This window comes from Rhinopithecus bieti, unplaced genomic scaffold, assembly GCF_001698545.2.
Source record: "Rhinopithecus bieti isolate Rb0 unplaced genomic scaffold, ASM169854v2 scaffold_15146, whole genome shotgun sequence".
NCBI lineage: Eukaryota > Metazoa > Chordata > Mammalia > Primates > Cercopithecidae > Rhinopithecus > Rhinopithecus bieti.
Window position 1 is genome coordinate 801,518 of NW_016808195.1, and position 21,538 is coordinate 823,055.

The following is a 21,538-nucleotide window of genomic DNA, read 5'->3' on the forward strand; positions in this document are numbered from 1 at the left end:
TGTTTTCCAGCAAAGGTGTTTTCCACATTTGTTTTTGGATTTGCTTAAACTAATATTTGTGTGGTTAGAGATGGTCGTTATGGATACATGCATTGTATTCATAGGCAAATTACATTTATATCAATATGGTTTGTTTGTATCGAGAGCCCCCGACATTCCCCACCCTCCACACACACACACATACACTCTCTCTCTCTCTGTCTTTGTCTCTGTCTCTCTCCCTTCTCTCAATTCATAAACCTTGGCAAAGAGCTTATTTCTGAGGTCATATTGGAGCTCCAGGGTTTTCATCCTTGACATAGGTTTAAGTTCATTCTCACCTCAGTCTCCTAAGTAGCTGGGACTACGGGTGCACACCACCACACCCAGCTTTTTTATTTTTTATTTTTTATTTTATTTTTTCAGACAGAGTCTTGCTCAGTCGCCTAGGATGGAGTGCAGTGGTACCATCTCGGCTCACTTCAACCTCCGCCTCCCAGGAGGCGATTCTTCTGCCTCGGCCTCCTGAGTAGCTGGGACTACAAGCACATGCCACCACGCCCGGCTAATTTTTGTATTTTTGGTAGAGATGGGGTTTCACCATATTGGCCAGGCTCATCTCGAACTCCTGACCGCGTGATCTGCCCACCTCGGCCTCCCAAAGTGCTGGGGTTACAGGGGTGAGCCACTGCGCCCAGCTCAAGGTTTGGGGTTCTTTCAGAAAACCTTCTCCTGACCCAATATTCCCCTTCAATTGCTATACCATTTATCTGATCCCTCTCATTGAAATAATTGTCTATACTTGGCTCTCTCTACTTAGTCTTCCATTTTCTCCTTACTTCACTTCCGTGGAGCTTTTGTTTTATCCATGTCATTGAAACCCATCTTGTAAAGGTCATCAACAGTTTCATCTTGCTCAATTTAGTAGTTGCTTCTCTAGCCTAACTTTACTTGACCTTACCTGCATTTAATACAGTTTATCATTCCTTTCTCCTTTAAAATTCTCTCTCTTAATTTTAATGAACTCTATTTGTTTTTTCCCTGCTTCCTTGGCTGTTCCTTCTTATTCTCCTTTATTAGCTTTTATGTCAACCTCAACATTTTGGAAGTCTCTAGATCTTAGTCCAGCATGGGACCCTCTTCTTTTTTTTTCCTTCTGTATTTTCTCCCTAAGTGATCTCATTCAGTTCTGAAGCTTTAAATACTATCTATAAATTAGCACAATGTGGCCATTCCACCTTGTGTGTATATTTCAAAACACGTGATGTTATGTTTATGTTATATACCATAAATATACACAATTTTTATTGGTCGTTTTAAAAGTTAAATTGACAAGGAAAATGCATGGATTATTTAACCTAAGAAATTAGAGCAACAAGCCGGGCACAGTGGCTCACGCGTGTAATCCCAACACTTTGGGAGGCTGAGGCTGGTGGATCACAAGGTCAGGAGGTCAAGACCAGCCTGATCATTATGGTGAAACCCTGTCTCTACTAAAAATACAAAAATTAGCAGGGTGTGGTGGCGCATGCCTGTAATCCCAGCTACTCAGGAGGCTGAGGCAGGAGAATCACTTGAACCCGGGAGGTGGAGGTTGCAGTGAGCCGAGATCGTCCCATTACACTCCAGCCTGGGTGACAGAGCAAGATTCCATCTAAAAAAAAGAAATTGGAGCAACAAAAATGCAATTAAGGGAAACAAAAGCAGTATTTTCATAAAGATAAAAGCCAAAATTAATGAATTTTTAAATATAAAACTAATAAATACATGCCATCTGTATGGCAGAGTTTCTGTCTTCAGCTCTGACTTCTGCCCTGTAGTCTAGTGTCCTGTATCCCACTGCAAAGTTGTTCTTTCTGCTTGGATGTCTGGTAGGCACCTCAGATATAACGTGCCCAGCCCCCATACACACACAGAACTTGCAGTTCATTTTTTCCATTCTAATAAATGGCATTACCATCCATTCCCTTGCTTAAGTTAAACCTTGGGAGTCATCCCTGATTGTTCTTTCATGCCACGTGGCTAATTAATTAATTAGCAAGTTCCGTGGGCTCAAATTTAAAGACAATCTAATCCAGCTGCTGTTTTCCATCTCTACTATTTCCAGCTTAGACCAAGCCAACATCTTCTCTCATCTGGACCACTGCATTAGCTTTCCAGCTGATGTCACAGCTTTCAGTCTTGCCCCAACCCCCACACTGCAGCCAAAGCAGTCCTTCAAAACTGGAAATCAGAGAATGTCTGAAGCTTGCTTGAAAACTTTCCAGTGGCTTCTCATCACACTCAGGAAAAAGTCCAAACTCCTTTCCCTGGCCAAGAAGGTCCTCCATGGTCCCACATTTCAACCTCTGGTCCCCAGCCTGGTAACATGCCAGAGTTATTCTTATTGGTCCCTCTTCCTGGCACACTCCTCCTTAGCTAACTTTGACGTGGCTGGCCTCTCTCACATAGTCCCTCTTCATATTCTGAGACCACTTTCTGAAGTTGCCTCATTTCTCACTTCACTTGCATTTACATGACCTTGTTTTATTTTTCATTTTCGTACTATGACTATTGAAATTATATACCTGGCTACTCTTGCCTACTAGAATAGCATAAGGCTTCATGAGAACAAGGACTGTATCTGTCTTGTTTACCACTATAGCCCAGACATATACCAGGAAGCATGAATTTTAAAATTAAGGATAGATTATGAGAAAAGAAAAAAGTTCTAGAGCCAAGACATTGCTTTGTTTGTTTTGTTTTGTTTTGTTTTGTTTTTTGAGACAGTATTATCGCTCTGTTGCCTGGGCTGGAGTGCAGTGATGCAGTCTCCACTCCTTACAACCTCCGCCTCCTGGGTTCAAGTGATTCTTATGCCTAAGCCACCCGAATAGCTGGGATTACAGGCCCACACTGCCACGCCCAGCTAATTTTTGTATTTTTAGTAGCGATGGGATTTCCCCATGTTGCTAGGCTGGTGGTCTCAAAGTCCTGACCCCAACTGACCTGTCTGCCTCAGTCTCCCAAAGTGCTGGGATTATGGGCGTGAGCCACCGCCGCTGGCCAGCACTGCTTTCTAATAGAAAAAGAAACAACTCGCAAGAAATTAGAAGAAATGCAGTATGTTGTACCAAAACATAGCAAAGGATTATTAGAAGGACAGCTGATGCTGGATATAGGAAAAGATATTATGCATCAGCCACCTCATACTGCTGGAGCAGTAGTTTGAGGGTTGAAGGAACAGTGAGGATTTAACTAGAAATGTAATCTTAGTACTCAAGACCTAGAAAAAAGAGAATGATAAACTCTGCCACCAGACTGGTTTCCCTTAACTCTTTAATTTGTATCTTCAAATTATCTCTCACCTAGCCTGGCCAACATGGTGAAACCCCATCTCTACTAAAAATACAAAAAGTAGCCGGGCGTGGTGACGCATGCCTGTAATCCCAGCCGCATGGGTGGCTGAGGTGGGAGAATCGCTTGAACCTGGGAGGGGGAGGTTGTAGTGAGCCAAAATCACACCACTGCACTCTAGCCTGGGCGACAGAGCGAGACTCCGTCTAAAAAAGAATTCTCTCTCACTCTTTCACTGCGCTCTTGAACTCTGTGTTCTGGCCTGTCCTGGACTGGGTAAATGACAAGTGGGCAAAAACCAGGACTTGGAGTATAGACCAGGATATGGCAAACTACAGCCACAAGCCAAATCCAGCCTGCTACCTGTTTTTGACAGCCTAAAAGATAAGAATGGTTTTTACAGTTGTAAATGATTGGAAAGCAAAAGAAAAATATTTCATGATAATGTGAAAAGTATGTAAACTTAAATTTTAGTGTCCATAAATAGTTTATTGGAACACACCCACCCTTTTTTGTTTACGTACTATGTGTGCCTGTTCTCATGCTACAATAGCATCACTGAGGAGTTGCAACACAGAGGGTCTGTCTGGCCCACAAAGCCTACAGTCTTTACTGTCTTGCTCTTTATGGAAAAAGTTTTCCAGCATCAGGTATGCACTTGACAAATGACTCTTCCTTTCGTACCCTTGGAGGATGATTGATGAAGGAATCTGATATAGCCAAAGACATGTAGGCCTTTTTTCTTTGTGATAAAAATTATTTCTTCTCTTCTTACAGCAATTCAGTTAAACCCCAGCTATATCAGGGCAATATTGAGGAGAGCGGAGTTGTATGAGAAGACGGACAAGCTAGATGAAGCCCTGGAAGACTATAAATCTATATTAGAAAAAGATCCATCAGTACATCAAGCAAGAGAGGCTTGTATGGTAAAACCTACATTTTTTAAAATATTTTTCCTTCTATTCTTTGTGTTGCTACCCAGTGAGTCCTAAATAATCCCTTCAGACTCAGTTAAATTCCATTTCTGTGCTTTTGAGGAGCTTATCAAGATATATGGGAGGCCAGGCGTGGTGGCTCATGCCTGTAATCCCAGCACTGCAGGAGGCCGAGGAGGAGAGATCAGTTGAGGCCAGGAGCTCGAGACCAGCTCGAGAGACAAAACCCCATCTCTTCTAAAAATACGAAAAAATAGCCACGTGTGGTTGTACACACCTATAGTCCTAGCTACTTGGGAGGCTGAGACAGGAGAATTGCTTGAACCCAGAAGGCAGAGGTTGCAGTGAGCTGAGATCATGCCACTGCACTGCAGCCTGGGCGACAGAGAGGATCATTGAGCCTAGGAGTTGGAGGCTGCGGCGAGCTATGACTATGTCAATGCATTCCATCATAAGCAACAGAGTAAGACCTTGTCTCTTAAAAACAAACAACCAGGCTGGGTGCGGTGGCCTACGCCTGTAATCCCAGTACTTTGGAAGGCCGAGGAGGGCAGATCACCTGAGATCGGGAGTTCGAGACCAGCCTGACCAACATGGAGAAACCCTGTCTCTACTAAAAATACAAAATTAGCCGGGCGTGGTGGCACATGCCTATAATCCCAGCAACTCAAGAGGCTGAGGCGGGAGAATTGCTTGAACCTGGGGGGTGGAGGTTGCAGTGAGCTGAGATTGCACCACTGCACTCCAGTCTGGGTGACAGTGCAAGACTGTCTTAAAAAAAAAAGAAAAATGCAAATGAATAAGAAAAGTTAAAAATACAAATATAGCACTGTAAACATCTGATATGTATCCTTTCAGACTTTTTTTCTGTATATATTTATTTGTTAAATTTGTATTGATGCCCTCCTTTAGTGTAGGCTTTCTGTTAAGGCCTGGAAATAGAGCCAAACAAAACTTTTTTTTTTTTTTTTTTTTTTTTTTTTTTTCTCTGTCACCCACACTAGAGAGCAGTGGCACAGTCATGGCTCACTGCACCCTCAACCTCCCAGATTCAAGCAGCACTCCCACCTCAGCTGCAACTACAGACACATGCCACCGCACCCAGCTGATTTTTGTATTTCCTATAGAGGTGGCACTTGGCCATGTTGCCCAAGGTGGTCTCAAACTCCTGAACTCAAGCAATCCTCCCAACTCAGCCTCCAAAAGTTCTGGGAATAAGGGCAGGAGTCACTGCACCTGGCCCAAACAGAACTTTTGTCTTTATGTAGCACACCCATAAACATAAATACTTGGATTTTTTCCCCCCCTTTATTTAATAGGATCATAGACATATACCTAACTTGATCTTATTTCCACATTAGGATTCTCGTGTTTCTCAAATTCAGAATAAAGGCAAAGGATTTTTTTGTACCAACCCTTGTTTCTCTTCTTTTCCTCAGAGATTACCTAAGCAAATTGAAGAACGTAATGAAAGACTAAAAGAAGAGATGTTAGGTAAGCTTACTTCTTACTTTCGCTTGATCATAAACAGCTAGGAACCTAGGATGGGGACATAGTGAATACTAGAGGAGAACACAACAGTTAGAAAAAGTTTCCAGGGCCGGGCGCGGTGGCTCAAGCCTGTAATCCCAGCACTTTGGGAGGCCGAGACGGGCGGATCACGAGGTCAGGAGATGGAGACCATCCTGGCTAACACGGTGAAACCCCATCTCTACTAAAAAATACAAAAGCTAGCCGGGCGAGGTGGCTGGCGCCTGTAGTCCCAGCTACTCGGGAGGCTGAGGCAGGAGAATGGCGTAAACCCGGGAGGCGGAGCTTGCAGTGAGCTGAGATCCGGCCACTATACTCCAGCCTAGGCGACAGAGCGAAACTCCGTCTCAAAAAAACAAAAAAAAAAAGAAAAAGTTTCCGACTCTGCCTTTACTGTGGACTGCAGTACCACAGGGCTACTGACTTCTCAGTTATTTTGACCCCAGAAGGGGCAGCATGGCTGAGAGGATATTGGCTTTTTCGGAAATCAGACTTCCTTTTTTATTTTCTTGGGAATTGTTCTTGCCTGCAAGAATTTAAGCATAATTCAGTTCCCTGGGATTATGCTTAAATGGAATTAAAAATCCTAGGATACCACCAGCCTCGATTTCAGATGACAATTACATAAAAACCGTTGAGTTTCTTCATTGAATAATCACTCCTTCAGGTTCATTAGGATGCAGTCAAGATCATGAGAATTTTTATTTAGAAAATGGCCCTCAAAGTCCCTTTAGCGTTTGAGAACACACGAGAGGACAGGAATTAGGAGTAAAGAGAAAAAAGACTGGGGGTAGGGGTAGGGCAAATGGATTCATATGATCCATGTTTAGTTATTTCTCGTATTTGCCAAACCATTTTAGAGCTGGAATCAGAGAACCTCCCACGAACAATCTGCTTGAGTAAGAGGAGTGAGGGCTTCTGAACACAGACTTAAGTCTATTCCACTTGTAACCTGTCTGATATTTCGCTGGTCAGGATCTGCCATGTATTTTCCTTTATGAGTATTTTCTAAATCTGTTATTTGAATTACATTTAATAAATTGCAATCATGTGGCCCTAAAGGAAAAATAATTTAAAATAAATTGGGCGCTCACGCCTATAATCCCAGCACTTTGGGAGGCCACGGCAGGCGGATCACGAGGTCAGGAGATCGAGACCATCCTTGCTAACACAGTGAAACCCTGTCTCTACTAAAAATACAAAAAATTAGCCGGGCGTAGTGGCGGGCGCCCGTAGTCCCAGCTACTCAGGAGGCTGAGGCAGGAGAATGGTGTGAACCCGGGAGGTTGAGCTTGCAGTGAGCCAAGATCGCGCCACTGCACTCCAGCCTGGGAGACAGTGAGACTCCATCTAAAAAATAATAAATAAATAAATAAATAAATAGGGCCTGCCTGGCATTTATGGCCTTCCAGACATCAGTATCCAGCAAATGGGAACAAATTTCCCAAAGGATCATTCTGATAGCCAAGTCGATTGAGAGGAGGCCATTAACCATTAACCTAGACTATCCAGAGTCTTCTGGCCCCTGCCGGCTAGAGACTGTAAAGATTGCTACTTCAGACTCGGGATAGCTCTGGAGCCCTCCCCAGATTTTCCAAAAAAGGGAGGGGGATGGGGGAGCTTTTCCCTTAATTTACTTATTTAATTAAACTTGGCCGGGCACAGTGGCTCCTGTGATCCCAGCACTTTAGGAGGCCAAGTTAGGAGGATTGCTTGAGCCCAGGAGTTTGAGGCCAGCCTAGGCCACATGGTGAAACCCCATTCTAGAAAAAATTAGCCAGGCATGGTGGCATGTGCCTGCCCGTAGTCCCAGCTACATGGGAGGATCAGTTGAGCCCGAGGGTTCGAAGCTACAGTGAGCGATGATGGTGCCACCACACTCCTCACTGGGCAACAGAGCATGACCCTGTCTCAAAAAAGAGAAGAAGGAAAAGAGCAAAATTTTCTTACCTATTTTACTAACAATGATGCTCTATTTTAGAAAAAAAAAAAAAGTATTTGCATTTAGTATTTGAATTTCTTGCTAAAAAAGATGACCTTGTGAATGGCCATAGTGGATCTGGAAGGCATTGGTCTCTTAGTCTGTTTTTTTAAAGCCAGTCCAGTAAAGGGACTGGTGCAAACTGAATCTTACTGCCTACTGTTAGTTCCAGATGGAATTAAAACTTCCATTTGCCCTTGTCTTTATAAATTCTAATGCACCAGAATGTTCTGTCTCTAAGGCTTTGGGTTTTTCTTACGTCATTCTCTTCATTTGAAAAAAATTCAAGTTGAATTCATTCCCTCAGTTGCTTCTAAAATGAAATCACCTGCCATTAGACTTAACCAATTTAAGTTGCTTTGTAAATAATGTGTGTTGTTACACATGTGTAGTTTGAATGGCTAGATTCTTTTCCCTTAATGAGTATAGAAATCATGAATAAGATACTGCTCTAGGTGTTACCCCACAGTAGATACTAGAAGAGAGACATCACTCTTTACATGGAATTTCAGCCCCCACAAGAGCTTTTCGGGTGTTCTTTCCTCTTTGTTACAGATGAGGTAACTTTGGTTCATGTTCTGTGAGATCCCTGGAGGCTAGACATTCTGAATGCAAATTAGTATCACTTAGCAGTTCTGAGCGAGCTTTTCACAGTGGACTGCATGATCTTTATGCTAGTTCCTGTTAAAATGATGACTTCTGTGGAGTATAAGCAGTTAAACATTTTTTAAATCGGGTAGTGTGGGCTGGGTGTAGTGGCTCACACCTGTAATCCCAGCAATTTGGTGGCAGGCTGAGCCCAAGAGTTCGAGACCAGCCTGGGTAACATGACAAAATCCTGTCGCTACAAAAATTAGCCAGATGTGCTGGTGTGCATGTGTAGTCCCAGCTACTTAGGAGGCTAATGTGGGAGGATCACTGGAGCCCAGGAGGCCAAGACTTCATTGAGCCACAATGATGCCACTGCACGCAAGCCTGGGTGACAGAGTGAGACCCTGTCTTTAAAAAAAAAGAAAATTATAAAATCAGGTAGTGCGATGCCTATTACAGCTTTTGTTCTTTTTATTCAGGAGCACTTTAGCTTTCAGGGTCTTTTGTGGTTCCATACAAATTTTGGGATTTTCCTCTTTCCATGAAGAATGTCATTGGTGTTTCGACAGGTATTACATTGAATCTGTAGATCACTTTTAGTAGTACAAAATGGGTTTTTATTTAGATTTGTTCAGTATTCTTTAACTTGTTTTTTCTTCCATATCTGTAATTTCCTTTTCATTAGAAAGAAGAGCTATGTACTCCTTGAGGAAAAAATCCTGATAGGCATTATTAGTGGGTAGAACAATTATTTGCTTTGCCCTTTCTAGCCCGTCATTTATAATCTTTAGAACAGGAGACCCAGGGTGGCCATTAGTCCTAGTGGCACAGTCCTTGCTGATCACAGAAGATGATCATGATAGCATCAAGACGATCACTTGAGGAAAGTGGTTAGCAGCTGGAGTGGGGGGTTGGGTTTTGTTTTTTTGGTGTTTTTTTTTTTTTTTTTTTTTTTTTTTTTTTTGTCCTTTTCTCTGGGATAATTAGCCTCACAGCCATAATAACCAAGGAATGTAAGGTTTAAAAGAACTTAAGGGTATATGTGGTTGATAGTGTGATGAGATGGAAATAGAAACCCTGCACATAGCATCCCAGGAGGCTCAGAGCATTTTTGAGCAACTAGTCATTGATGCTTTATTTGCTTTTTCTCTGATGTAATGATTTCACAGTTTTCTTAAATAGCTGGATAAACAAGTTGGCTGGGTACAGTAGCTCATGCCTGTAATCCCAACATTTTGGGAGGCCAAGGTGGGAGGATTGCTTGAGCCCAGCAGTTTGAGACCAGCCTGGGCAACATGGCAAGACCGTCATCTCTGCAAAAACTTTAAAAATTAGCCAGGCGTGGTAGCGCAAGACTGTGGTCCTAGCTTCTTGGGAGGCTGAGGTGGATCGCCTTAGTCCAGGAGGTCAAGTCTGCAGTGTTATGATGGTACCACCCTGGGCAACAGAGCCAAAACCCTTTCTCAAAACCAAAAAAAGAAAAGAAAAATCTCATGTGAAACCGTAATATAGAAAAAAAAAAAAAAGTAGTGTTTTATATAAATTCAAATGTACGGTATAGCATTTATAATCAGAATAATCAGGTTAGTCTGAGGAACATAAAGATCTGAAGTCAGGTTTCATATGGCAGACACAGCCTTTATGAGTATATCTAAGCCTTTATGCGTATATTTCATTGTTTCAATTTTACAGTATTAAATTTTTTTGCTCACATAGGTAAATAGTTTAAAAAAAAAAAAAATTTAAAAGTAAAACTGACGAGACACTTTCAGCAACCCTGAAGCTCCTCTGCTCAACTGTAAGATTCTTAGGACAAACGCCCCATGTTACTGCTCTGCCCTCAGGAGTCCCTTGAGAAGTGTGGCTGTGTCACCTTATGGGAGGAGTGCCTTCCTGGGGGTTAGTTCTTTGCACATGAGTCATTCTTTTTGGCAGCCATGCTGGGAGGGCAAGAGATTTATATTGGGATGATGCCACAGGTCTCCAAACAAACTTTGATTCCAAATAGAAAAGAATATAGGGTAAAGACATCCGTCATCATTTGCAAGTTATTTTATTCTGTTTGCTGGCCCAGCCAAGAAGTCTTTCAAGCAAGTGAAATTGTCAATAAAATCTGTATGTACATATTTTTGGTTCTTCCTTGATCTGTCATCTCAGTTTATTGAACTATGAGGTAGCAAATAGAGTCATCTACTTTCTCCAAAACGTAACATAGACTGCGTGGGCTACTTTTCACATTGTCTAACGGGGAAGCTCTACCCAGGCAGCTTTATCCCTCTAATCACTAGAGATGGGTGTTTACAATTCATTTTTTGATACACGCCCTCTCATCAACATTCTAATCACCAGTTGCAAAGCAAGTTAACCTTTTGGGGCTGCAGCTCAAATATGGTGCCCAGAACATCAGTACCTGAGGACCTGCCAAAAATGCATGATATCAGGCCCTACCCCAGACCTACTGAATCAGAGATTTAGGATGGAACTCAGCAATCTAGTTTTAACCCCTCAAGTGTTTCTGATACACACTCAACTTTAATGACCCTGATGAGTTGAGAGACAGAGTGTAGAGGCAGCTCAGGTGAGGAGTTAAAGGCCAAAGGAGGGCATGGCTAAGAGGGGCATTCAGCTCTGCTCCGAGAGACACCTCCTGAGCAAAAGCAGCCATGGCACTGAGTTTTATCTTTTCTTCTTTGTGTTGTATCTACAGCAGAGAAAAACTAGAAAGCAGACATTTCAGAATGTGTGGTCTTCCAATTCACTAGACTTCAGATTTCAGCTCTCTATTTGGACAAGTTGCCACTAGAGGAATAGAGTCAGTTACATTTACCACTTACTGGGTGTGCGGGGGATACCAAGCTTCCCTTGCCCCAGGTCCTGGGTAGGGAGTAGGTCCTAGAACACAAGTATGGCTTGTGTTCTGACCATTCCATGAGATGCTACTCTTCCTACCTTAACCAAGAGCTGCCAGGTGCCTATCCCCACCTTGACCTACAGCAGCTATTTGAAACTTACCTACTTCCCTCAAAGAAACCATAGACACAAAGACAGGGCATTGCCCCAGTAATCCACCTTCCTTTCACCAGCACCTGCTGCTGCCCCTGCCCTGGCCACTCTGGCACACATGTGGGCCTTGTTCGTATCCAACCCAGGTTTTCCACTCATACCTTCACTTTCTAGGAACATATTCCTGGTCTCCTGATTCCTAAAGTCACTCAGTTGTTCACTCCTGGCCACTAGCAATCTGATGAGAGCACATTGTGAACTGAATTAAAAGAATACCATCTGGATCTTGGCATGGTGGCTCATGCCTATAATCCTAGCACATTGGGAGACCTATGTAAGAAGATCCCTTGAGCTTGGGAGGTCAAGACCAGCCTAGGCAGCATATAGCAAGACCCTGTCTCTACAAAAATAAAAATAAAAAATTAGCCTGGCGTGTAGCATGTGCCTGTAGTCTCACACTTGGGAGGCTAAGTTGGGAGGATTCCTTGAGCCCAGGCGGTCAAAGCAGCAGTGAGCTGTGATGGCACCACTGCATGCCAGTCTGGGCAACCAAGTGAAACCCTGTCTCAAAAGAAAAATATATACATATATATCATCTTGTATGAGTGCCACATTCAAGAGCTACATGCGGAGATAGAATTAACATGTCATTGCCAAGTTCAGCATATTCTGGCTATACCCGGATATCATGTACTTTTCTGCTTTGCAAGTAGTAGAAGGTCCTAGAATCAGCTCCCTCAATGAGGCTCACAAGAAAGACTAACTTGTTACCACCCCTCTTAAAGCTGCTGAAGCCACACATGTAGGTACAGAAACCCAGAGTCTGTTCCCCCCCCCCACCCCACATTTCTCACACTTCTCACACTATTCTACCTGATATCTGTCATTACAGACTGTACACCTGCAGGATTTTGCACTCTGGCCACGTTCTACAAGAAACCAATTCCTTGTTGTGGTTGGTTGTTCCCTTAGTAGAGAATGTCAGCTTTTCAGTGCTTTGCTTTTGTCTTCATTTCCTTTTTTTTTTTTTTTTTTTTTTTTTTTTTTGAGATGGAGTCTCGCTCTGTCGCCCAGGCTGGAGTGCAGTGGCGCCATCTCGGCTCACTGCAAGCTCCGCCTCCCGGGTTCACACCATTCTCCTGCCTCAGCCTCCCGAGTAGCTGGGACTACAGGCGCCCGCCACCTCGCCCAGCTAGTTTTTGTATTTTTTAGTAGGGACGGGGTTTCACCATGTTAGCCAGGATGGTCTCGATCTCCTGACCTCGTGATCCGCCCGTCTCGGCCTCCCAAAGTGCTGGGATTACAGGCTTGAGCCACCGCACCCGGCCTGTCTTCATTTCCTAATTGCTATCCTGAAGCTTCTTAGGAGAATAGTTCCCACTCCTTTGAAAATCCGTGGTAAGGCTTCTTTCAGCCCTCGAATTTACCCAAGGTCTAATACAGGCGTACCTCAGAGATGTTGCAGGTTCAGTTCCAGACCAGCACAAGAAAGTGAATCACAAGAATGTTTTGATTTCCCAGTGCATACAGAAGTCACTATAGTATTATATAAACGTGACCTCTGTATGCACCGGGAAATCAAAAAGTTGCTTATAAAAATGTTGATGATGAGCTCAGCCTTCAGGGAGTTGTAATCGTTTTGCTGCTGGAGAGCTTTGCCTCCACGTGGATGGCTGCTGACTGATCAAGGTGGTAGTTGCTAAACACTGGAGTGTCTGTGGCAGTATCTTTAAATAAGATAGCAAGGAAGTTTGCCACATCAGTTGATTCTTTGATGAAAGATTTCTCAGTAGCATGCAGTGCTGTTTGATAGCATTTTACCCACAATAGTTCTTCCAGTATCGGACTCAGTCCTCTCAAACCCTGCTGCTGCTTTATCAGCTAAGGTTATGTCATATTTGGGGGTTTTTTGTTTTGTTTTGTTTTGTGACACAGAGCCTCGTTCTGTCACCAGGCTGGAGTGCAGTGGCACAATCTTGGCTCACTGCAACCTCTGCCTCCTGAGTTCAAACAGTTCTTCTGCCTCGGCCTCCCAAGTAGCTGGGATTACAGGCACATGCCACCACGCCTGGCTAATTTTTCTATTTTTGTAGAGATGGGTTTTCACCATGTTGGCCAGGCTGGTCTCCAACTCCTGACCTCAAGTGATCTGCCTGCCTCAGCCTCTCAAAGTACTGGGATTATAGGAGTGAGCCACTGTGCCTGGCCAGTTTATGTAATATTATAAATCCTTTGTTGTCACTTCAACAATGTTCACAACATCTTCACCAGGAGTAGATTCCATCTCAGGAAACCACTTTTTTTGCTCATCCACAGCAAGCAAATCCTCATTCATTTAAGTTTTATCGTGAAATTGTAGCAATTCAGTCACATCTTTAAGCTCCATTCAAATTCTAATTATCTTGTTATTCTCACCACATCTGTAGCAACTTCCTCCACTGAAGTCTTCACCCCCTCAAAGTCATCTATGAGGGTTGAAATCAGCTTCTTTCAAACTCCCGTTAATATTGGTATTTTGACCATCTCAGCAGCCGTAGCCATATGAAGCGTATTTCTTTTTCTTTCTTTTTTTTTTTTTTTTTTGAGACGGAGTCTCGCTCTGTCACCCAGGCTGGAGTGCAGTGGTGCGATCTCGGCTCACTGCAAGCTCCGCCTTCTGGGTTCACGCCATTCTCCTGCCTCAGCCTCCCGAGTTGCTGGGACTATAGGCGCCTGCCACCAAGCCCAGCTAATTTTTTGTGTTTTTTAGTAGAGACGGGGTTTCACCCTGTTAGCCAGGATGGTCTCGATCTCCTGACCTCGTGATCCACCTGCCTCGGCCTCCCAAAATGCTGGGATTACAGGCATGAGCCACTGAACCCGGCCAATGAAGTGTATTTCTTAAATAATATTATTTTCTGAACAGTAGGTCTCAACAATGGGCTTAAAGTGCTTAGTAAATTATTCTCTAAATAGATGTGCTGTCATCCAGGCTATGTTGTTCCATTTCTAGAGCACAGGCAGAGTAGATTAGCATCATTCTTAAGAGCCCTAAGATTTTTGGAATGGTAAATGAGCACTGGCCTCAACTTAAAGTCACCAGCTGCATTAGCCCCTAACAAGAGAGTCAGCCTGTCCTTTGAAGCCAGGCATTGAATTATTCTCTCCTGTTGCTATGAAAGTCCTATCTGGCATCTTCTTTCAATATAGTGCTCTTTCATCTACACTAAAAACATGTTTAGTGTAGCCACCTTCATCAGTGATCTTAGCTAGATCTTCTGGATAACTTTTTGCAGCTTCTATATCAGCCTTTGCTGCTCCACCTTTCTCTTTTATGTTATGGAGACGGCTTCTTTCCTTAAAGCAGCTTCCTCACTTAACCTTGGTAGGACTGAAGAAAGTTAGGGCCTTGCTGTGGCAATCCAAGGCTCTGGCTTAAGGGAATGTTGTGGCTGGTTTGATCTTCTATCCAAACACCTAGGACTTTCTCCATATAAGCAATAAGGCTGTTTTGCTTTCTTATTCCTGTGTTCACTGAATTAATTTTGTTAAAGTCTGGCTCTTCCTTTTACTTGAACACTTAAAGGTCATTACAGGATTATTAATTGACCTAATTTCAATATTGTTGTGGCTTAGGGAAGAGGGAAGCCTGAGGAGAGGGAGAGATACAAGGGAATGGCTGGTCAGAGGAGCAGTCAGAACATACGCCGCACTTATTAGTTCAGTTAGCTGTCTTATGCAGGTGCAGTTCGTGGCACCCCAAAACAATTACAATAGTAACCTCACAGATCATCGATTACAAATCACCATAACAGACGTAAGAATATGAAAAGGTTTGAGGCCGGGCGCGGTGGCTCAAGCCTGTAATCCCAGCACTTTGGGAGGCCGAGACGGGCGGATCACGAGGCCAGGAGATCGAGACCATCCTGGCTAATATGGTGAAACCCCGTCTCTACTAAAAAATACAAAAAACTAGCCGGGCGACGAGGCGGGCGCCTGTAGTCCCAGCTACTCGGGAGGCTGAGACAGGAGAATGGCTTGAACCCGGGAGGCGGAGCTTGCAGTGAGCTGAGAGCCGGCCACTGCACCCCAGCCTGGGCGGCAGAGCAAGACTCCGTCTCAAAAAAAAAAAAAAAAAAGAAAAGAAAAGGTTTGAAATATTATGAGAATTACCAAAATATGAAACAGAGACACGAAATGAGTACGTGCTATTGGGAAAATTGTGCTGACAAACTTGCTTGATGCAGGATTACCACATGTCTTCCGTTTGTGAAAAAAAACAATAACTGTAAAGCACAAAAAAAGCACAGCACAACAAAATGAAGTCTGCCTGTATAAGAATTTGAATTGGGTGTGAATTTTATCCTTTCTACCCTGGGCTCCCTTGATTTGCCTTTTGCTTAGAGAAAAGCTAGAGTTAGCTGCATGCCTTAGTTTCCTGCCTCACAGGAGGAAATGTGGTATTAGGATTCAGTTGTATGCAATTTGTTTCATCTAAACAGAGAAGAAAATCCCAAAGTAGCTGTTCCATCGAATCCACGCCCAAGTGATCTTAAGGAGATGAAAACACAGCGTTCCTGGTTTTGCTCAGGGTAAACTGCCTGGTACATAGTCAGTATCGCCAAAGAGAAATTATGCATTACAAATCAGTTGGGTTATTGTGATATGCTACTTGGCAGAGAAATTAATATTTATCAACTGAATCCAGTGGCAAGCACTCTGATTCCTGTTTCTAAACATTCTGGTCTAAGCACGAGTAGTTTTGTACTCTTCTCTTTGCCATGAGATCTAGTCTGATAGACGAGATCCTAATAGTTAGGGACATGTGGACACATTCAGGCTAAGTGATGGTGCCGCCTGTGCTATAGGTGGAAACAAGGAAACCTCATTGATTAGTGTCCAGATAAGGAAGACAGAATTTGACAACCAGTGGAAAGTGTGGCAGATAGGCTAGTTTGGCAGATGATCCTGTTTGGATACAAGGAAGCTGCTTTAGCTTCTGAGCACCTAACCTGACTCTAAACAGCAGGCAGAAAAATGTGTGAGTGTGCATATATTTAGGAGCCTGAGCTCTACTGAAGGCTGTTCATTCTCTTGTCATTGGCACAAACAGCAAAAAGTAAATTTTTCAGTCACTTAAAACTTGTTGATTCTACCATACTGTTTTGCCCTGTTCTTTGTGTTCCACTGACCACACTCTGGCTTCAGAGCCCATCTACCCAAGCACTGTAGAAATTTTAATGTTTGTTCAGTGAATAAATGGCCTCTTTCCCATAATGTGGGACTAACTTTCTGTCAGAACCACCCCCAGGGTCTCCCCTTCTGGTTCATTCTTCATTTTGCCACAGGATTACTAACCCTGAACACTCAGTTCTCAAGCCATCAGCGGCTTCCTGTGGCATGGGAACTGTAGGCTGATGGGCCTGGCTCAGGAGAGCCTGGCAGGAGGCACCTGCCTGCCCCGCTTCAGCCCCATTGGACACACAGCTCGCCTACCTACCTCTGTGCATTGGCACACACTGTTTGGGCTTGCACTGACACCACCTCTGTCTCATATGGTTGCAGTCCTTTGGCCTTTGGTGCCTGGTTCAAGTGCAAACTCTTAGACAAAGATAAACCAAATCTTCTCTTTCCTCCACCCCTTTCCTCTCTTCCTGCCCCAGCCAAAGGAATGTTCCCTTTCCTGACTCTCTTGGCATTTTATAACTCAGCTACACATGAATTTGGTTTTGCATGTATGTCTTTTCTTCCTTGTCAAATTCTAAACTTGTTTTGGTGTATAGACCATGTCATGTATCTTTGCATCTCTACTACACACAGCAAGGTGCCACACACGTAATGAGTAAATGTTGGTTGAATTAATCTATATCAGGTGACCTTAGGTCTTCTCTAATGCAGAGACTATTTGTGTATCTTTTATTACATACCTGCTACCTGCCAGGTATTATATATATGTAGTCTTGTTTAGAAAGCAGAATTTTGCATTTTCTTTTCTTTTTTTTTTTCCTGTAAGTGATGGTTGGTGAAATTAATGTGGAATGGTATAAAGGCAGAGATACTGGAATTGAAGGAAAAAGAATAATTATCTATGTGTTAGTCTGGATCATCCAAAAAACAGATGCCAAGATAGGATTAAAAGTACAAGAGATTTATTGGGGGAAACACCTGCAAGGGAAAATGGGGCTGGGAGCTGGAGGATGTTGGCAGAGCTGGCAGACCCCTGTGGAGAACGAGGAGCGGGGGAGGGGGAAAGTTTTCCACTGGACTGTGGTGTTGAGAAAGTTTCAACAAAGCCATTGGGGAGCCAGCGCTGCCCCTCAGACAAGTCCCTGGCCTACCCCTCACATGCTCAGGCGCTGGCTGGAAGCCGCAGGTGGGAAGGGTGGCCTCTGCATGAATGTGCTGATGGATTTTAGAGTGCAGCCACTGTGTCCCCTGCATTTGGAGAGGTACATCTTCATGACTGCCACACCATAGAATCATACAAGCTAAAAGTTCAAAGGTGACTTGTGGCAGACAGGCCCTTTAGCCAGTTAGGCAGTGAGGGCCTGGGAAAGAGAATTCTTCCTCTCTTCGGCAGTTTGAATATTCGCAGTCTTAGCTTGGAATGGGCTTTCTGCACTAGAAGGAAACCTCCTTTAGTGCAGACCAGCCTAAAACCAAGCCACTGCTGCCTGAGGACGCTGCCATCCCTGGAGCACGGTGACATGCCATCGCTCGGGACCGATTCCCATCCCCCAGAGCACTGCGGTGTGTGGCCTCTTCTGAAAAGGCTTCCTCGTGCTCCTGCAAGGTCAGAAAGCACCTCTGGGCACACCTCAGTCTTTTGGGTCTGCCTCCCCACTAGACTGTGATCACTGTGCATGGAAGCTACTTTTATTCTTGACATCCCAGTGGCTCACATAATAGATGCCAAGTAAAATCTCCAGTTTGTACTTTAAATTGTTTTTCTGGCACTGGAGATGAGCTTGCAATGATCCCTCCATCCACGTAGTGGCCCTGGGCTCAGTGGACCATCCAGAGTAGGCCTGGACCAGAGGCTTCTCCACCGTGGAACTGCCCCTCCTCGGGAGTCTGATGTGAGTGGCTCCTGAGACTCATTCTCACTTCACTCACTCCATATCACAAGAGCCAAGGATTTCCCAGTACCAACATTTTATTGGGCTGCTTTTGATGGGTTTTTTTCCCCCTCCCTGTCCTCTTTTTCCAACCCCAGGACAAACTGCCAGCGTTCCTGGTTGGTGTTGCTAACTCGGGTTGCCCTGAGGCTGCCCTGTCTTAATCTTGCTTGTTGCGAGCCCCTGGCTATACACACGTGCCCAAGGCTGTGCCGCTCCTGTGCGCAGGCACCCGGGGTTTGTGCCGGTGGTTTCCTGACACAAGCAGCAGCACTGAACGCATGTGTCCCAGGTTTAGGTTTTGGAGGCCTGCCTGGAGAACGGCCATCCCAGGTTCTGGGAGCTTTCTCAATTTACTGTTTCATCCAAAGATGGGTTGGCCTTTCTCTGGACATGGTGAGCTTCCTTGGGCTAGTTCTTAAGCCTGAGACTAAAAGTTCTTACCATGAGTTATTAGGGAGGCCTGGAAAATGTGAAGGCCATGCGTCTTTTTTGCTCTGTTACCCAGGCTGGAGTGCAATGGCATGATCATGGCTCACTGCAACCCTGAACTCCTTGGGCTCAAGCAGTCCTCCTACTTCAGCCTCTGCATAGCTGTGACAACAGGCGTGTCCCCCACATCTAGCTAATTTTTAAATTTTTGTAGATACAGGGTCTCCCTATGTTGCTCAGGCTGGTCTCAAACCCCTAGACTCATGTGATCCTCCTGCCTCAGCCTCCCAAAGTGCTGGGATTACTGGTGTGAGCCACTGTACCCAGCCAAGGCCATGCATCTTTAAGTGCTTTACCTGGGCTTTACTCTAAGATGGGAGGTCTCAGAGTGAGAAAAGCTGCTAGGAAGTGGGAAGGAGCCTGTGCCTCTGGTGATTAGGGATTTCTCTTTTCGTCTACCCCCATTCTCACCTCCACTGGAAGCAGACCTGCAAGAAAAATTAAAGCAGTTTAGAAAGGGTTGAAACTGTTTATTCACCCATCCCCACCAAAATTTTCTGGAACATTCCTAGTTTCAAATGTTCCTTATATCTTAAAACAGCATAAGAACTGTTAGTTTTTTTTTTTTTTTTTTTTTTCTTAATTGTAGAGATGAGAGTCTCACCATGTTGCTTGGGCTGGTCTAGAACTACTGGGCTCAAACCATCCTCTTGCCTCAGCTTCCCAAAGTGCTGGGATTGCAGGCATGAGTCACCACGCTTGGCAGGAACCGTCGGCTATATACCGTGACTTTTTTTTTTTTTTTTTTTTTTTTTGAGACAGAGTCTCACTCTGTCGCTCAGGCTGGAGTGCAGTGGCGCAATCTCAGCTCACTGCAACCTCTGCTTCCCGGGTGCAAATGATTGTCCTGCCTCAGCCTCCCTAGTAGCTAGGACTACAGGCACATGCCACCACCCTCAGCTGATTTTTGTATTTTTAGCAGAGATAGGGTTTCACCATGTTGGCCGGGCTGGTCTCGAACTCCTGACCTCAGGTGATCAAACCACCTCGACCTCCCAAAGTGCTGGGATTACAGGTGTTAGCCACCACGCCTGGCTTATATATCTCACTCAAGTCATGTGTAAATAAAGCCTGAAACTTGGGAAGAGGAGCGTGGACTATTGAGGTGTTATTGAGGTTGCTGTGCAAATGAACAAGATCCCATTTCTAAGAAATGGCTAGTCTAGTATAGAAGCTAAGGATTTGCTTAGGAAAGCAGGAAGCTCTTGACTATGAATCCAAGCCCAGTGGAAATGGACTGAGTTGAATTAAATTTAGCAGGTGGCTGCTGCCGTTCTAGAGAAAAGAGACTTGGAGGGACCTCTGCCCTCACTACCAGGCAGACCTGGCTTGGCAGGGTGCCTTGAGCCTCACTGGAACAGCAGTTGGTTTTCCCAGAACTCACCCCAGAAGCCTGTGTCCTTTGATAGTACTGGCCAGTTAGGACAGGAGGCTTTGATCTCCCAGAGGGAGCCAGCAGGACTCCACTCTCATCTATGAAGCACAGGCTTGGGGTGGATGGCACTGAAGTGACTGCACTGCTGAGTGGGGAATAGGGGCTGGGAACTCTCCTGGAAGCTTTCATCATATTAAAAGTAGGCATTTCTTTAACTGCAAAGAGGTACTTTTATATTTTGTACTCAGTGGTAAGGCAAGATTAATTGGTGCCTTCCTGCTTCTGTTCATTCCTGTATTCATTTGAGTTTTTGCTTTTACATTACAGGTAAATTAAAAGATCTTGGGAACTTGGTTCTCCGACCTTTTGGGCTCTCCACAGAAAATTTCCAGATCAAACAGGATTCCTCTACCGGCTCGTACTCCATCAATTTCGTTCAAAATCCAAATAATAACAGATAACAAAGATAACAATAGCTTTACAAGCTGACTTGGAATTGTGTGCTGCTTGCTGTTAGCAAGGGGAAAGGCCCTGCCAATGTTTAACTTTTAAAAGCATCTTATCTAAAAGAAAGGCTATCCAGTAGAGCCTAGTGCTCCCTTTTCCCTCTCTTACGATCAGGGTGAAATGTACTTCCTGATGTAATGAACCCAATTTGATTTCCATTTTAAGGTGGTATCTGTGCAGCTGGTGTCCCGGTTCTGGCTGTCCTATGTCCAGGAAGAAGCCCATTTGTCGAGGCTGACCTTCCTGATCCACACAGACACATAGCCCAGCAAAAGCCTCTCCTGAACCAAACAGACCTGTTGGTTGGGAGACTGCCCAGACATGACTGATGACGGGTTCCCGCCTGCCTGTCCCCTCCCTGATCACACAGCTAACGAGGCTGCCTCCAGCATTTCCTGGTTTCCTCTGTGGTAATAAAAGCTTTCTGTGCTTAGGTCTGGGTTGGGTTGTGAATTTTGTCACGTAATGACAACTAAGGCAGAAGCCTTCTCTGGCTTTGGGAGCAGTGTTGGTTTCAAGCAGGGTTACTGATAACACATTCCACAAATCTGCCCAAAGTTTTTGGTGCCTTGTAGATTTATCTTGAAGAGTTGACCATTCTGCCATGTACTAGAATTCAGAAAGTCCACCTTACAAGCTGTCTTGGACCCCACCAGGTTTGTGTAGATAATTATAAATCTGTTTTTGACCAAATGTTAATATTTTTTTTTTT

General features: G+C 44.3%; 2 protein-coding genes across 14 annotated transcripts in view; one reads left to right on the top strand and one right to left on the bottom strand.

The window, feature by feature from the left end:
• The window catches only part of TTC1 (tetratricopeptide repeat domain 1), a 58,107-nt gene extending 36,848 nt beyond the window's left edge, over positions 1–21,259 (top strand). For all 3 annotated transcript variants that reach the window (XM_017885723.1, XM_017885724.1, XM_017885725.1), the window contains exons 6-8: positions 4,093–4,241; positions 5,690–5,744; positions 20,647–21,259. In XM_017885723.1, coding sequence (XP_017741212.1) covers positions 4,093–4,241; positions 5,690–5,744; positions 20,647–20,780 — 338 coding nt within the window. In that variant the 3' untranslated portion in view covers positions 20,781–21,259. The remainder of the gene's footprint in view (positions 1–4,092; positions 4,242–5,689; positions 5,745–20,646) is intronic.
• The window catches only part of PWWP2A (PWWP domain containing 2A), a 64,232-nt gene continuing 59,779 nt past the window's right edge, over positions 17,086–21,538 (bottom strand). For 10 of the 11 annotated variants that reach the window (XM_017885704.1, XM_017885717.1, XM_017885708.1 and 7 more), the window contains one exon: positions 18,031–19,372. Coding sequence is in view for 2 of the 11 variants with exons in the window: in XM_017885717.1 (XP_017741206.1) it covers positions 19,320–19,372 (53 nt within the window). In the remaining 9 variants the exon portion in view is untranslated. Of the gene's footprint in view, positions 19,373–21,538 lie in introns of all 11 variants that reach the window. The other variant, XM_017885705.1, reaches the window with a different exon arrangement.